At 48.1% G+C, this 16,577-nt stretch overlaps 1 protein-coding gene across 11 annotated transcripts in view; it reads right to left on the bottom strand.

The window, feature by feature from the left end:
* Positions 1 to 16,577, bottom strand: part of RERE (arginine-glutamic acid dipeptide repeats) — a 415,927-nt gene that overhangs the window by 11,670 nt on the left and 387,680 nt on the right. For all 11 annotated transcript variants that reach the window (XM_078073823.1, XM_078073818.1, XM_078073819.1 and 8 more), the window contains one exon: positions 588 to 750. In XM_078073823.1, coding sequence (XP_077929949.1) covers positions 588 to 750 — 163 coding nt within the window. The remainder of the gene's footprint in view (positions 1 to 587; positions 751 to 16,577) is intronic.

Raw genomic sequence — 16,577 nt, 5'->3', positions numbered from 1 at the left:
TCGAGTCCTACACCCCCCCCCCACCCCACCCGGCACACATGGATTATTTCTCGTTTGCAAGTGCAACATAAGCAGCCCTCAGGCTGAGTGCCACGGGCCAGGACAGAACCCCAAGGCCCACTGCTGTGTGCGAGCTTTTAAGGGTTAGGAAGGTATCATATTAGACTGCACATCACACTGGGACCAAGAGGAGGATCTTGGTAAAGCAGGAGGAAAAAGAAGAAAATGTTAATCTGCTCTTACTGCTAACACAATACCAATGCAATGAGACTCAGACAGTACGTCATCTACGAAGTGAACAACCTCCTCCGAAGTTACTGAAAACACCCCGAGAGATGGTCAAGACTTACATTTCCCTAAAAAATTAAAATGATGTTGAGTTTATTTTAAAAATTTAAACGCATGAATAATTCGTAAAACTCTCCTACCAAAACCCCAAAGTCCGCGCTACATCTGGGTGCGGACTCTGCACATATGCCCAGCACACACTATGTCCCCAACCCGTACTGTGACAAGGATGCCTGTGACGGCGGGCCCCGAGCTGGGACAATGCACGTGTGGCTGCGTGGGAGAAGTCCCTCACTTACGGAATTCGCTGGAGGGGGGTCTGGAGGGCGTGCTGACGGGTGTGGATGCGGTGCGGGTCTTGATCCTCCTGAACACGGCCTGCCTGCGGTGCCTCCGATGGGCCCGGGAGCTGGCTGCTTCGGGGGTCTTCTTCCAGTAGTAATAGAAGGTGATCAGCTCCCCCTGCAGGAGAGAAGGCTGGATGTGACGGAAGGGTTCAGAGGGGCTTTGCTCTTCCCGCTCCCACAGCACGCCCACCCTCTTCCGCCAGGAGCAGCAGCTGGTTCCTAACAGCTGTGCTGGACATGAGCACAAAGGACAGTCGGGAGAGGAACGGGGCTTGCTCAAGACACACCTGTGAGCTGCCCACTAACTGGGTGAATGGGCTTGTCCCCTCAGCCCAGCAGAGCAGAATTTCTAGATTTCAAGAACATTCGTTCATTCAACAAGTATTTGCTGAGTGCGTACCATGTGCCAGATGCCACCATGGAGGTACGCCAATAAACAATCGAAAAGAAGGGAAATCCCAGCCCTCCAGCTGTGTGTGTGCACAGAGGTCTTCTTCACAGCATTCCACTGAAATCATACAGGTATGACAAGGAAATGCCTGGACAGTTACATTATTCCAGAAAGAAGCAAAGGAAACAACTGAGATGATGCGGAACTGGGGTCAAGAAAAACAGAGACCCCAAATCCAGGAAAACTGCTCCGCAGCCTCTACCCCAATCTGAGTGCCCACATCGGGACAAGCTAGTACAGCATCCTGACAGTGAAGACAAGGGAAGACCCTGAGGGACAGACACAGTGGTGCTGACGCAGAGGGGAAGTGCCATTTGTCACAAGGCCAGCCTTTATGGCAGAAGAAGCTATTCTTTCCATGGCCCAGCAGAAAGGAAGGCAAGAAATCCTTAAAAAACAAAATAAAACAAAACACAGCAAGGGGGTATGAGCCCAAATGCAACTTTTAGAAAGGGGGGCAGTTTTCGGGGTGCCTGGGTGGCTCAGTGAGTTGAGTGTCCAACTCTTGGTTTTTGGCTCAGGTCATGATCCCAGAGTCGTGAGATCCAGCCCCTTGTCAGGCTCCGTGCTCAGCGGGGAGTCTGCTTGAGATTCTCTCCCTCTGCCACCTCCCAGGTGGGCAAGGGCGCGCATGCTCTCTCTCAAACAAATAAACCTTTAGAAATAAGAAAGGGGCACTTTTTGCTACCCCCACCTCCAAGAGCTCAGCAGGCACACCATACACACCAACAGGTGAATGGCATGTTCGGCGAACCCTGGTTGACACAATACCGATTTCTTAAACATCCCAAGATAAAGTACCTTTACCTGGAATTAAAAAAACAAAAAAACAAAAAAACAATTAAAGCAGCGAAAGTGTGTAGAGAAATATTGATTTTCTCTAACTGAATCAATCTTGTGGACAATCAATTAGCGTGGCTGACTACTGTATCCTGGGAAGCCGCCCTGTGGGCAACTCGTACCCCAACGTGGGAGCCACTTGGCCAGAGCACCACACTGCCTCACGGAAGGCTCAGTGCCCTGTGAATGGAGGAGCCAAGAGAGAGAAACAAAGATTTTGTTCTCCAGTGACCTGAGATCTAGCTGGAAAGACCAGTACTGGGGAGACTAAAGTGGACAAACAAGGGCAGATACCACGCGACAAACTCTTGTGATCGCTGGAGCATCCAGTCAGATGAGGTTTCATTAAAACACCCCCCAGAAAGCAATGGCCTTAGAACGATGAGAAGTGAGTTTGTAGAGAAGTGGACAGATTTTAAGTGGGGAAATGGCTCCTGCAAAGTAGGTAGTACGTGTGTGCTGGGTGCTCACTACTCAGAGTTGGATTCTATGCCTGTGCGTTTTCTAAGTGGGACCACAGCTGTTGTCAGATCCTTAAATGAGCCTGTGATTCAAAAGGAACTTCTGACTGGCTCCCATAAGCCTATAGCATGTATCTCTTGGGAGCTGTGGTTATGTTTCAGTCTTTCCAAGTGCCACTTAACAAAATGCTAGTGACTGCCAATATTTAACAGATGAAGCATGACCCCAGGCCAAGGAGGCCAGGAGTCAACCACCAAGGATGAGCGCACACAAGTCTGCAAGCTCACCGCACTCTTTTCAGTTCCATGAGACAGTAACTGAGCGGTAAGGGAAAATGTAGGAATGCCCTTGGATTTCTGTCCCGTTTGTCTATCACATGTTATTCCACAAATGTAGGCTACAATTGTCCCTGTGATGACTGGAGCATCCTGGGCCCCTAGGTCATGATCCGAGAACCTCCTGGCTCCTGCCTCTTTACTTCCTATTTTCCTGACTTGGAAAGTCACTTATCTGTACTGATCTTTTGGTGTTGGCTGGCTAGAGGGAACAAATTCATAAATCCACCAGGGGATTAAGAGACCTGTGCTGATATAAAACTGATCTGACTCTGGTTTTCCTATGAGAAAATACAGAACAAAAGCCAAGGCAAGTCACTGTCACCCTTGAATACTTTGTCAGAGTGACATGCTCTATCGGTTCAAAAAGACAACCAGTGCAGTAAATCATGGCCCAATCCCAAAACTAGAAGGAAGAACGTGAAACCCCAAAGTGGTACCTCCCACTGCCTCCTCTAGCTGAAGTCATTTTAGGGGCCAGCAGATGAGAGGCCTGGGATGTAAGAGGAAATGGGAAGCTACAGGACACAGAAGGAATAAAAAATGGGAGAGAAAATGAGGGTCTCTGCTAAATCTCAGCTAGAGCGGACGGCAGTTAGCAGCTGCACTGACGTCTCCACGCAGCGCTGGTCTAGCACAGTACTGCCTCACGCAGTTACAAGGGATCGGGGGTGGGGGCGCCCACCCCACCTCCGCCACCACCCATAGCCAAAAATCCAGGTACAACTTCTGACTCTCCTAAAACTAACAGTCTACTGCTGACCAGAAACCTTACCAATGATATAAACGGTCAATTAACACACATTGTGTATGTTATATTATTTACTGTATTCTTGCAATACGTAAACTAAAGAAAATGTTAATAAGAAAATCATAAAAAAGAAAAAAATATATATAGTGCTGGACTACATAAAAAAAAAATCTGCTTCTAAGTGAACCTGAGCCGTTTTAACCCGTGTTAAGGTCCAATGTATTTCTATTTCTCAAATATGAATGTCTGAAAGAGTTTCAAATGGTTTTAAAAGACAGCATAACTCGCAGATTAAAATCGGGGAAGCCAGAGTTCAGTGAGGCATCAGACAGAAAAAGGCTCAGGAGGAAAGCACAGGTTCCCAACTTTAACTTCCACTCCTGCACTGTGTACTCCTAGAGTACGTGAGAAAATTAGGACATGACAAACCTAATATTGAAATAACAAAAACTTTTTGTCAACACTTAAATAATAGCTTTTAGGGGCCCCTGGGTGGCTCAGTTGGTTAATCATCTGCCTTCAGCTCAGGTCATGATCTCAGGGTCCTGGGATTGAGCCCCGAGTTGGGCTCCCTGCTCAGCGGAGAGTCTGCTTCTCCCTCTCCCTCTGTTCCTCCCCCCAGACTCATGAACTCTTGTGCACGCATGCTCTCTCTCAAATAAATAAAATCTTAAAAAAAGAAAGAAAGAAAGAATAGCTTTTAAACAAGGAAAAGGAGGGCGCCTGTGTGGCTCAGTCAGTTAAGTGTCTGCCTTCAGCTCAGGCCATGATCTCAGTGTCCTGGGATTGAGCCCCGCACCCGGCTCCTTGCTCAGCGGGGAGCCTGCTTGCTTCTCCCGCTGCTTGTGCCAGCGCATGCTCTCTCTCTGACAACTAAATAAAATCTTAAAAACCAAAACAAGGAAAAGGAGTCCAGAACAGATTCTATTATCTGAGTACCAAGGATCAAAGGACCAAGCCAGAGGAAGTCTCCACTAGAGGCCTATAAATTAGTTTGGAAAATGAAAATACAAATTTCAAACTCCAGGAAGATGGGGTAATGACTAGAACTCTCATACATTGCTGGTGAGAATATAAAATGGTTCAACCACTTTGTAAAACTTTGGCAGTTCTTACAAAGCTAAACATTTACCATATGACCCAGCAATTGATTCCACTCCTAGGTGTTTACCCAAAAGAAATAAAAACATACGCTCACGCAAAGACTTTTATACAGATGTTCACAGAAACTTTACTCTTCATAGCCAAAAGCTGGAAACAATCCAAACACCCCTCAACAGGAGAATGGATAAACATATTACTGTGCACACATTTACTAGATACTATTTGGCAGTAAAAAGGCACAAACTACTGATCAACCTGACAATATGGATGAATCTCAAACATCACACTGAATGTAAGTAGCCAGATACAAAAGGGTGCTGACTGTATGATTCCATTCTAGAAAAGGCAAGTCTACAATCACAAAAAGTAAATGAGCCTGGAGGACAAGGAAGTAGAAAACTACCTATAAAAGAACATGAGGAAACCTTCTGGGGTGAAGAGGGTATCGTATGAACCGACTGTGGTGCTACTTGCGTGGAGGTACAGTTACCAAATTGTTTGAACTGTGACCCCCACTGAACTTTGTAAAGTGGGTGCATTTTTATGGTATAAATGGTATGCATACCAATTACCCATCAATGAAGTTGACTTAAAAAAAAATCCAGGCCAGGTTTTATTAGCTGCCTCTCAACCACTGTAATGTCTACGAGGGGATTAAACACTGGAATGGAGCGAATCTAGGAGGATTAGAAACAGCATACTGGTGACTGCATGGGTGGCTAGGTCTTGAGCACAAACAAAAGAACATGTCGGGAAAAGCTTTGGTTCTACAAATAGGGAATGAGGCAACCAGAGGCCTTACCAGGAACGAAGTCAATTGAACTTTAATCAAACATGCATAGTGTGTGCTGCAGAGGCCCGCTGCACATATATTCAGGGAACAAAAGCTGTTGCAGAAATCAATAGCTTGCTGAAACATTAACACAGGCAATCATTGATCAAAAGGCAGCTCCACAAAGGCAGCCTTGCAAATTAGCTCCCGCCTTTGCTTGCAAGCAAACACAGAGGCATCAACGTGGACATGAATGGCCGGGGCCGATCGTTTTGTTCCCGATGCTCTCACCCGCCGCACAACAGGGCCTCCCAGTCAGCACACCTCACATCTCCGTGCTGTAACTGCACACAGCACGAGCGAGCAACTAAACTGGGTTAGTGCCTGGGCAAAAAAGGAAAGGAGAGGGGGCGAAGTCCTCTCCAATTGACAGCATTATGGGCTGCAGTGCTTGCCAAGAGAAGCGCTTAAATCCACTGGTCTATATTTAGCAGATTCTCTCTCCCTCCCCAACTCTTCGCCTTTTCTTTGGTGTTAAGGGCGCAGGGGTGTGCTGGATTTTCCCAACTGGTCATATGCAAAAAGCCACTGGCAATAAGGGATTTGCTCCTGGATTTAGGCACCAGCTCCCCACCCTGAGGCAGGATCTCTACACAGCAGGTTTCTCCCCAGGCAAACCACTCAGGGGTAGAGAACCAGGCCCCATTTGGTTTCTCTGATTTTCCATCAAAATGAAAACATGAGGCAGGGAGTGCCAGGCAGAGAAGGAGGGGGGACTATAAGGTGCTCAGGTGCTCTATCTGGCGTGTGGGGGCTGGGAGGAGAGAGTCAGGTTGACAAAAGGCTCCAGGCACCAGCAGACAGCTCAATCACAGCCACTCCTGTAATCCAGAAGCTTCCTGGGCTTGGCCACCTGGAATTAGTAGGAGGACTGGTTCCTTCTCCGCAGTCACCATTGTACTTCTGTGCTTCCTTGTGTTAGACTGTGAGTCCATCAAGTTCACTCAACATAAAACACTGGGACAATCTCCCTCCATGCCCCCCTCCCCCCCGCCTAGACCTTCTGAACTGAAGCAGTTGTGGGGGGAGGGCTGCTCACCACTTACCAGTAGCTTTCGGGTATAAACTCATTTCAGGTAAGTTCTGCTGGTATGGCTGGGCCCAGTTCTGCTTTACCTTGGGTGAACAACAGACTGGCGACGTGCTCTCCAGGGCCCAGGGCAAGCATCTCACTGTACGTGCGTGGGTTAAGAGCGAAGCCAGGTGGGGGGCTACATGCGGGAGTTGGCAGCCCTGCCGCAGGAGACAAGCTGACCAGCTCTCCCTCCTGTCTTACTAGCAGGTTAATTTACCTGCAGCCACTTGGTGAGTTAAAACAATGTCCACAAACATGACTGTTATTTAATTTCCCACAGTCACTGCACTGCAAAGGGAGGGGAACCTGTAACTTGTCCTGCCTGACAAAACACACACACACACACACACACACACACTATTTTTATAAATTTTTTTTTTTTTAAGATTTTATTTATTTATGTATTAGAGAGCGAGAGAGAGAGAAACAGCATGAGAGGGGAGAAGGTCAGAGGGAGAAGCAGGCTCGCCGCTGAGCTGGGAGCCCGATGTGGGACTCGATCCCAGGACTCCAGGATCATGACCTGAGCCACCCAGGCGCCCCCACACACACTATTTTTAAAGGAAGATAAGCTACATGTCTCCTAAGGGACCCTGGGGAAAGGAAGGCACAGAGGCCGCAAGCAGGCTCTCTCTGTAAGCACTGCCGTGTCAACCGGCCACCTGGTGAGCACGGCCGCCCCGTGGCGAGCGCCACTCCTGGGATCTCTCACACCTTAGCGCGCCATTACCTCAAGAAAGGAGCTCTCCGGGAGGCCGATTTGGAGGCAGGAAAAGGTAACCAATTATTTTTGTCCCATGCGAGAAACATAAGGGTACATCCAGGAATAAGTCCCAATTTTTGTGATTATAATATTACTACTGCCACAACCACACAAAAAAGGCATGACGTCCTGGGGTGGGGATAGCGGTGTGGGGGTGGTGTGTGGCAGAAGATGAGGTCTAGGGACCCCAGCATGCAAACCATGGGGTACCTGCAGCCTGCCATCTACTATTAGGCTAAGGAAGGCCTCGGTCTCTTGGAAATAACTCTCTTCTCACACACTCCTTTCAATTCAGTGTACAGAGTCGTGTTCCATTATCTTCCATTCTCACAGTGCTTCTGTGACCAGCAGAAAAAAAATGGAGAACTGCTGGCCTTATAGTTACGTCAAGGAAGGCCCTGAGAAACCAGTCCTTGGTCTGTGCACGGAGGGGCAGGGAAGAGGGAAGGAAGGAAAGACTCTAATCTGGGCCCCTGCACCACAGTGAGTGCCTAGGCGCCAGCCTCAGAAGGTTCCCAGTAGAGGCCACCCACAAATGCTTCCTCCACTGGGGAGGGGAGCTGCCGCTCACTTCCTCTTCTGCACCAAAGCTTCAACAGGCATCCTCAAAGAGGGGCAGCAGGGGAGAGTGGGGGTGGGGAGGAGGCCCAGGAAGCTGCACATGGATAATGGCATTAGAAACAGAGCTTCTCTCTGAAGCTACCCTACAGGCTCCTCAAGCCCACCTGCCACTGCCAGCCGATGTGATGGGACGGGACCCACCGTGTGGCGCACCTCCACACACAGCTGACCTACCCCCCCACGGGGGTTAGAAAGTAAGCATTTAGAAGAAAATTATTTTAATTCTTTAAGACCTATTATTAACTGCTCCAATGCTAAATATTTTAACATGAATATGTAGAGAGAGTACACTAACTGTTCTCCCAATGCCTGATCCTGCATGCTGAAGTACAGTTGGTTAGAATCAGGGTGTTGTTCCCCCGCAAAAACTCTGTCTGGAGGATGCCCTTCAGTTAGCATCCGGCCCCTTCTTTGGGGACCCAGGCACAGAGGAGTGAAGAATCCCACTACTTGCTGGATGGAATGGAGAAATCTAAAGCTTTCCTTTCCTTCCTTTCCTTCCCTTCCTTTTTTTCTTTCTTTTTAAAGGTGTATTTTTCCAGAGAGAAGTTCCAGCGAGCAATGAATAGTTATGAAACCAAGGTCCCAAACCCAGTAGGGGCAGGAGGGAGAAGGAAACATGGCACAAAGCTGCTTCTCAGACTTCATTCCCCAACCCAGGGCCCCAACAGTGGTCAAGACCCCAGGGGAATGTGGCTCTGGCTCTGGGAGCGGATCAAGAGAGCCTGCGTGGGTCACGTCCCCTGGGAAGCACTCTAACCGGAGCGCTCTGACCCTGCAGCTGAGCTTGGCCCCCCTGACATCCACGACCACCTCTGCCTGGGAATTACAGCTGCGTTTCTTGGCAAAAACTACTAACTCAGGGGTAGTGAAGCAAGTCAGTAAAATTTCCTGGCACAGACTCCTATGCAAGTCATTCTTTCCTTTCACTCCCTGAGGATTCAAGGGCTGGAGCTGACAACTGTTCCGAACATCTGAGGTGAGAAGCTGGGCACTGGGTAGAACCATCAGCTATGTTTAGGAGCAGCCACCTTTACAGATCTTTTTCCAGCAGGCAACTGGTTGTCTTCCAGCATCGACTCTGGTAATTAAAGCAGTGCTCTCCTGGGCTCCTTCTTTTGTTAACCAACCGAATCCCCTAATCCCTGAAGGAGCCCCGACACTGTCAGCCGTCTCTGCTGCTAATCGTTAAATACCAACTCTGTGGTCTCAGAGTGCATCTGACAGAATGATGATCTGCTTGAAGGCACACAGCAGAATCACTGCCATCTGCGTGCAAGAGGCTGCAAGGGCACCTATCTAACGTGCCACGCAAGAGGAAGCCGGAGGGTGAGGAGGCAGCCTGTTTCTGGGCAAGGCAACCTCTCCTCCCCACCTCCAGCTCCTCTTCTGGGGAAAGGTAAGGGAAAGGGAGGAAAAAGATGACTCGGGAAGTGCGTGAAGGTCTTCTGGGTTTAACAGGTTATAAGAAGAGGCCACACTAACACGCTCATAGAGATGTTCCGGGGCCCGGCACTCCCCCAACATCTCTTTAAAAAACCCTAGTTGAGGGGCGCCTGGGTGGCTCAGTTGGTTGAACGTCCAACTCTTGGTTTCGGCTCAGGTCATGATCTCAGGGTCATGAGATCAAGCCCCATATCGGGCTCCGTACTTGGTGGGGAGCCTGCTTGGGATTCTCTCTCCCTCTGCCCCCCCCCACTCACATTCTCTCTCAAATAAATAAATCAATCTTAAAAATAAAATTCTAGTTGAGAGATTAAAGAATTTTTTTTTTTTTTTTAAATCACGATTACCACTATTTATATACTGTGGAGGAACTAAAACAGTTTTGTGGGGTTTTTTGGTTTTTTTGTTTGTTTGTGTTTGCCAAAATTGTAATGAGATTTCCTAAACTCTATGTTGCTTTAGTTGCTGACCTCAGCCACTTGGGGATTCTACCTCTGGTCCCACACTGCTACTCAGATGTCCAGACTTGAGGTCCTAGGGTGGCCTTTCCTCTCCCACAGAGACACACTCAGTCTTCCCAAAGCCCAGCTCTGACCTTGTCACCTCCCTCTCCAAATCAACGAAGGCTCCTCAAGGCCAACAGAACAAAGGCCCGGTTGCTTTGCTGTCTCTCCCAGGACTTTCCCTCTGTCCAAAGAAGACCCTTCTACTGCATTCCCTACCTCTCACAGCCCTTGGCTTACGCCAAACACGACGGCCAGTTTTGCTGTCCCTCAGTGCTTCCCTTCTGCTCGTGGGCTACAGCCTTGCAAGCCCCGCACCACTGTCTCCTCAGTGTCTGGATCTGAGTCCTTACCTCTCTGTGCTCAGGTCACCACAGATGCCATGTTCTCCTTGAAGCCTTACTTACCCGTCTCCTCACCGCCCTGAGGTCATCACGATGTCTGCATGCCTACACTTTTTTGCACCTGCCTCTCTCCCAGTACACCCAGGCTCTCCTTTGGACCACTAACCATGAATGAACCTGTCTAACATCCCCAAGACTGTGTCTACTTCTTCTGCAAGTACCCTAGAGGTCTAAGATAATATCTTGATGGAATGAGTATTTCCTGAGCATTAAAATTCACCTGAAATTAAGTCTAAAAAATTAACCTCTGGGAAAAAGATACCAGACTACTAACCTTTTTTCCCAAGTAAGGTCATTAAAAATAACTGCTACCTGGAGGCACCTGGGTGGCTCAGGCAGTTAAGCATCTGCCTTTGGCGGGTCATGATCCTGGGGTCCTGGAATTGAGCCCCTCATTGGGCTCCTGGCTCAGTGGGGACTCTGCTTCTCCCTTTCCCTCTGTTCCTCTCCGCCGCCTGTGCGTGCTCTCTCTCAAATAAATAAAATCTTTAAAAAAACAAATAACCGCTTCCTGATCTCACCATTAGTTCATAAAAGAAATATTTTATCTCTAAAAAAGTAGAAAAGACTGACAATATCCAAATAAGAGTTCCTTAATTTGATATCTAGTGTTACGAAAAATGACTATGTTGTTCTTATTTTTGTTTCATTTTCCAGGGGCAATGGAAGCAATGCTCTCAAGTGCTCTGTAAGGGGCTGACAGGAGGGGGTGGGGCTGAGGAATCCACCTCCTCCTTCAGCAGACCTATAAACCGACAATCACCTTTTACTGGGCTGTGAAATCTACAACGATGAGGGCTAAGCACTTTAAGTGTCTTCCATACCTTAATATATTTAATCTTCATAGCTACCCTAGTAGATAAATAGCTTCATTATCCTTGCTTTACAACTGAGACAATCAAGGCACAGGGTGACAAGTCATGTGTCCAAGCTCACACAGCTTCAAGCCGGTAGCCCCGGGGGTCAGGTTCCAGAGTCCTGTGCTCTTAACCATTCTGCTATGAATTGAGGGGAAATATACGTTTGTTTCTTTTTAAGCCAGAGGCTCAAATTTGGGTTATCTTTCATCTACAAAGTATCTTAAACCTCTTCCACGGACCTTGAATAGGCAGAGAAGCAAAAAAGGGCACTGTGCATCCCTGGTAACAATGGGTGGCCAGCCTTCCCACTGCAGGGTGGAGCCAGCCCCCCATGCTGCACCCAAGAATTACGCACCTGGCCAAAGCAGGGGTACCAGGTTCAGAAACACATTTGGTAGACATAAATGCACAATCAGAATTACACACAAGCCTAGACAAATATGTTCTACTTCCCGTACCAAGAACAAACCCCAAGGACTATATCGGACAGACCCTGGGAGCCCACAACCACGAGCACCCCCTCACAACCTGCTCACCACGCCTCAAGCCATCCAATGGCTTAAGCTAGGGGTGAAGACCCGTGGCCCACTTTTGGCTCTAGACTACATATGCCAGAGATGTGCGAAGCAAGTGAGCTTCACAGGCCTCCTCACCTGAGAGTTTGATCAGGTAGAGTCCCTCAAGAAATGACTTCTGAACATGCTACAATGCATCTTTCCAAATTACCTCTAGCGAGAAGCATCTATTTAAAACGGTGGCTTCGAAGTGTGCTCAAAACTGTGGAGATGACTTGAGGGCCACTGGGTAGATCTCCTGCACCTCTTCCTATTGCCACCTCTCCAAGTAGCTCCACTAAAAAACCTATCAATCGAGCAACACATAGAAGATTCTTCCATTTAACCAAAAATAACAACCGTAATAAAAAAATAAATAAGAGATTTAGAAACGACTTGTTTGAAGACAGAGGTCAAGGCCATCACAAATTGGTCTAGAGCCCAGCCTGGAACAAAGTACCCCACCCCCACCCACCCCCCGTGTGGGGCCTGCACCCGCCTGTGGCACAGAAGCCTGGGCAGCCCCAACGCAGCCACAAGAGTGGCTGTCTCTTAACTCGGGACCCACACACAAGGGCCCACGCAGGCAGGGGCCTTTGTCTCTGGTTTTACTGAGCCGTTGAAGACTTAACATTTTAAGTACAACTATGCCAACACCAGGAATCTCGTGTTCTCTGTAGGGCCCCCCAAACTCCCAAGAATTCATTCACTGAAATCAGTTTTCTTTCCTATAAGATGAGTACTTCGTTATTTCCTGAATTCATTTTATTGGAGTTCAGGAACAGGGCAAGTGGGATTTCACCGCTGTCAGTTCTATTACCACATCACCCTTCTTAATGTTTTCTTGTTCCTGTGACAAAACCACAATTCTACCAGCAAAGGGGGAGAAGAGAGGAAAAGAGAAAGCCATAAAACTGTTAAAAGTGCTATTCTCCATCTCGTAAACATTTTTCTATTTATCGGCCTTTCATTATATGTGCGATCTTATTATCCCTGCACAGTATCAAAGTGACACCGTCAGGGTCACCCTATAAAATATACATTGGCAATGTAACATTTAATGACGGGAACAGGACAAAAGATGAAGGATGAGAGAGGGTGGCATGCTGCAGGACATTTTTAAAGGGATCATCAGTTATATCTCTGTGCATTTCCCGAGGTGATAATTGAATGACAGGGGCTGGAGGGAAATCCATTTTTGAGCTCAGAACGGACAGTTAGGAGAAAAATGTTTTTGTATTGGGAGAATGTAATGACTGCCAGGAAATGGGAACAGCTACTCCAGCAACATTTCTTCTTCTATTTTATGGTTTTTATGGACGCATAGCAAATTATCAAGTACAATCCATTTCTGTAAGTTGAATTTTAAAATAAAGGACAGGCTTCCTCATTTCAAAGAAAGGAGGGAAAGGGGTATTTAATTTTGTCACTGTATCACATTTGTTTAATAAAAAGAGCAGAAGCAAAGATTACCTACCCTTCAAGGCACACAGACACAATTACAATTCCACACCCTCCTTAGATGTAGACGTGAAACATGTCCTCTCTTTTCCCTGAATTTTGGATTCAACCTAAGGCAAGGATCTTAGAAAAATCCAAAAAGCTTGCAAACCAAATCTGTGCTCGGGTCTTATACACGTGGCTAGCGGTTGTTTCATAGAGGCTTTTTTTTAGCAGGAAAGAAATCCAGGAAGGAGGGTGAGGGGGCAGCAGTTGCCTTCACAGAAGCTGTTAAGGGCTGAGTTGTGTGTCTCTCCCCTCCCCTCAAATCATATGCTCAAGTCCTAACCCCCAGCACCTCAGAAGGTGACCATATTTGGAGACAGGGTAATTAAGTTAAAATGAGGTCATGAGGGTAGTTCTAATCCCATCTTACTGGTATCCTTATAAGAGAAGGAGATTTGGAAACACATGGGCACATAGAGGAGATGGCCATCTACAAGCCAAGGAAAGGGGCCTCAGAAGAAACCAACCCTGCTGACACCTTGATCTTGGACTTTCAGCCCCCAGAACTGTGAAAGAATAAATTTCTACTGCTTAAGGCCCCCAGTCTGGGGTACACTGTTAGTGCAGCCCTAGCAGACAAATACACAAGCCTAAGTAGACAGGGCTTCACGGAGAGCCTGGAGGAAAGGAGGTGCAGGGGAGGTGATGCCCACCAGACAACTCCTCCAGGCTGTGAGAAGAGCTTACAAAGCTAATCACCGGGGGTGGGGGGAGTTGGCAGGGTTTGTATCGGGGAAAAGAACAGGTGCCAAAGAGGAGCAGCAGTGTGGGCAAGTGGTAAAATAACTGGCCACCATATAGGCACTTAGGCCCCTTCAGGTGGGGGCTGAGTGTCCTGGCGGATCCTAGCTGCTCCGGGCGGCAGATTTCCACACAGGTTTCCTCACAATGCCTTCACCATGGCCCAGGAGAAGCAGGCCACCTCCATGACACCTCACAGATGCCTTGGATGTAAGACAGCTGGCTCACCTGGAGGAGCTTGGTGCGAAGGAAGAGGCCCGGAAGATGGGACAGTCAGGTGTCAGCAGAACACAAAGGAAAAATTTCCCCAGACTTGTTTTTAAACCACTGAATTCTTCTGGTCAGTTCCCACAGGAAAGAGCCACACTCCATCAGGCTTGTGCTATCCCCAGCATGGTACTCCCCACGAAGCTACGATCGGATGGAAAATCAAGCAGCCTATATTTCAGGAATGAGCAAATGTATGAGGCACTCTGACCACAGCAACTTGGTGGTCCTGAGGGTCTCCAGGAAATCGTTCTGGGTTACTCATATGAACATGCACACTGTAGTTTAGAAAACACACACGATCGGAGCCACCAGGGGTCTGGGTTGCAGTTTATGAGAACGACTTGCAGATCCCCTGATCGCAGTGTGTGATATGGGCTCAGAGGCTGCACTCCTCCTGGTTGGTATCTAGGTCTCCTCAAGGGTTCTTGTCAGAGGCCGGCTGCCCCCCAGCCCAGGGGCCCAGGGAGCATGTGGTTGGCACCCCGTGTGGGCTGGTATGAGTGTGGAGGCTGTACGGGTGCACGGATGGTTGTTTTCTGGGGATTCCTTCCTTAACTCAGCTGCTTGGGGAAAGTGGTCCTGTGGCCGCACCCCCACCCCAAAGGGAACTGAGACAGGGTCTGCTGCCCCCGTAGGGCTGGTTACCCGGAGGAGAGCTGGGAGTTCCCTTGGCCATTTACTACACAGCTTGGAAAAGCTGGATGGATCTAGATCTCTGAAACAAACTATGTGGCAGGGAAGACTCTCTAGGGCTGACTGGGACCGCTTTCCTCCAGTGCTGTACGGCACAAACTTCTGATTGGCATGCCCTACGTTCGCATCAAACTCCTGGTAACTCTTGTTCTGGACACAAACCAGTGTCGTCAACATGGGACCTCGCTCACCCCACTCTATCTACCCCTTTCTCCCCTGGGCTGACATGTGGTATGGCAGGAAGAGGTAAGGTGAACCTCACCCCGGGGGCTACCTTAACCACCCCCGAGTTAATGCTGAATTGGTTTGAGACATGAAGGTGTTCCTAGCCTGCTCTAAGAAAAGATTTTTCCCTGCGTGCCCCATGTGTTCTTAAAAGGTCACCCGCGAACATCAGTCATCTCTAACAAAAAGCTGCAGAAAGGGAGGGACGCTGACGGCTGAGCTCTGCATCCTTAGCACTCAAACCTGAGATCCCAGAAACAACTCTAAATAAAGTCAACAAACTTTTCATTAATTCAACAGCTTTAAAAAGCTTGAGTTTCCAGTTGCAGGAAGGCTCAGAAACTGGCCTTTATCCAGTTCTGCTTCACTTCCCCAAAGAAGTCAAAACCCTTTGAGGTGAAGGAGAACACAAAGGTAGAGGTTCCTCTGTGAGGTGACTTCAGACTTGGGCCTGCGCCCAGGGAGCCCTACTGGGCTGACAGAGGGGCCCACGTCAGGGCACAGAGCAGAATTTCCAAAGAGATGTCCCTCGGGGGCCTGCTCCTGAAAAAGCTGTTCTGCCATCTGCCAGGACCTTTGAAGGTTCTCCCTCCTATTGCATTTACCCTCAGAAAAGGGACTGGAGGCTCTCCCATGTGCACTGCCTTCTGGCTTGGTGCAGGCTCTTGGGACACCTCTCTGGCTGCTGCTAGCTTACCCCACCAGCTCCATCTGCTGTAATCCGAGCCATCCTTCAGGGCACCTAGTCTATATGCCACCTCACACACACTATCTTTGCTGACCTTAGGGAGCAAGCTTCTTATGAGCCTCTTTCCATGAATACCATCTCTCTCTTGCTTAGCTGTGACCCTTTTATGGCTCCTATGTCACTGAATCTGGGAGAATAGTAACTTACATCTATTACTTGATCCCCTGCTTCTCCTTTCCCCAACTGGTCTCTAAACGACATGTGAACAGGGATGTGCTCACTCTACATCCGTATCCCCAGCAATAATTAGGCACAGTGGTTGGCACGAAACAGGTGCTCCACAAGCGCTCACTGATTTGTACTGAGTTGTATCACAGACTATACACATATCAGAATTACGCTTTAACAAGGAATATGCAAAACAACAAAGTCATCAATGTTCATAAAAACTACATATTCTCAATTTTAGAAATAAGAAATTTGGTAATCTTTCAGTGAAGGTTTTCAAACTTGAGATAAACACGAGCAGATGGGAAACTAGTTATGAGGATTTAAACTCCTCACGATTATTAAGTATTTCTACAGAACGTTGTACATTAAAGTAACAACAACAAACCACAACCTCAAAAGAGTCCCTCAATCCATTTAATTTGTTAGGATAACCAAAAAAATGAAAATTATTTTTCTGTCGCAAGGGATGTTCAAGTGTGAAATGAGAACAAGTGTCCCCCAGGCGGCGCTGCTTTATGTGCGCACTGATGTGCACGTAGAATCCCTGGACCACGATCCCTTGTGTGAGGAGCCACACAAGCCCTGGC

The sequence above is a fragment of the Halichoerus grypus genome, chromosome 5, assembly GCF_964656455.1.
Source record: "Halichoerus grypus chromosome 5, mHalGry1.hap1.1, whole genome shotgun sequence".
Taxonomy (NCBI): domain Eukaryota; kingdom Metazoa; phylum Chordata; class Mammalia; order Carnivora; family Phocidae; genus Halichoerus; species Halichoerus grypus.
Note: the sequence above shows the minus strand (reverse complement) of the source record. Positions and strands in the feature narration are given on the sequence as shown.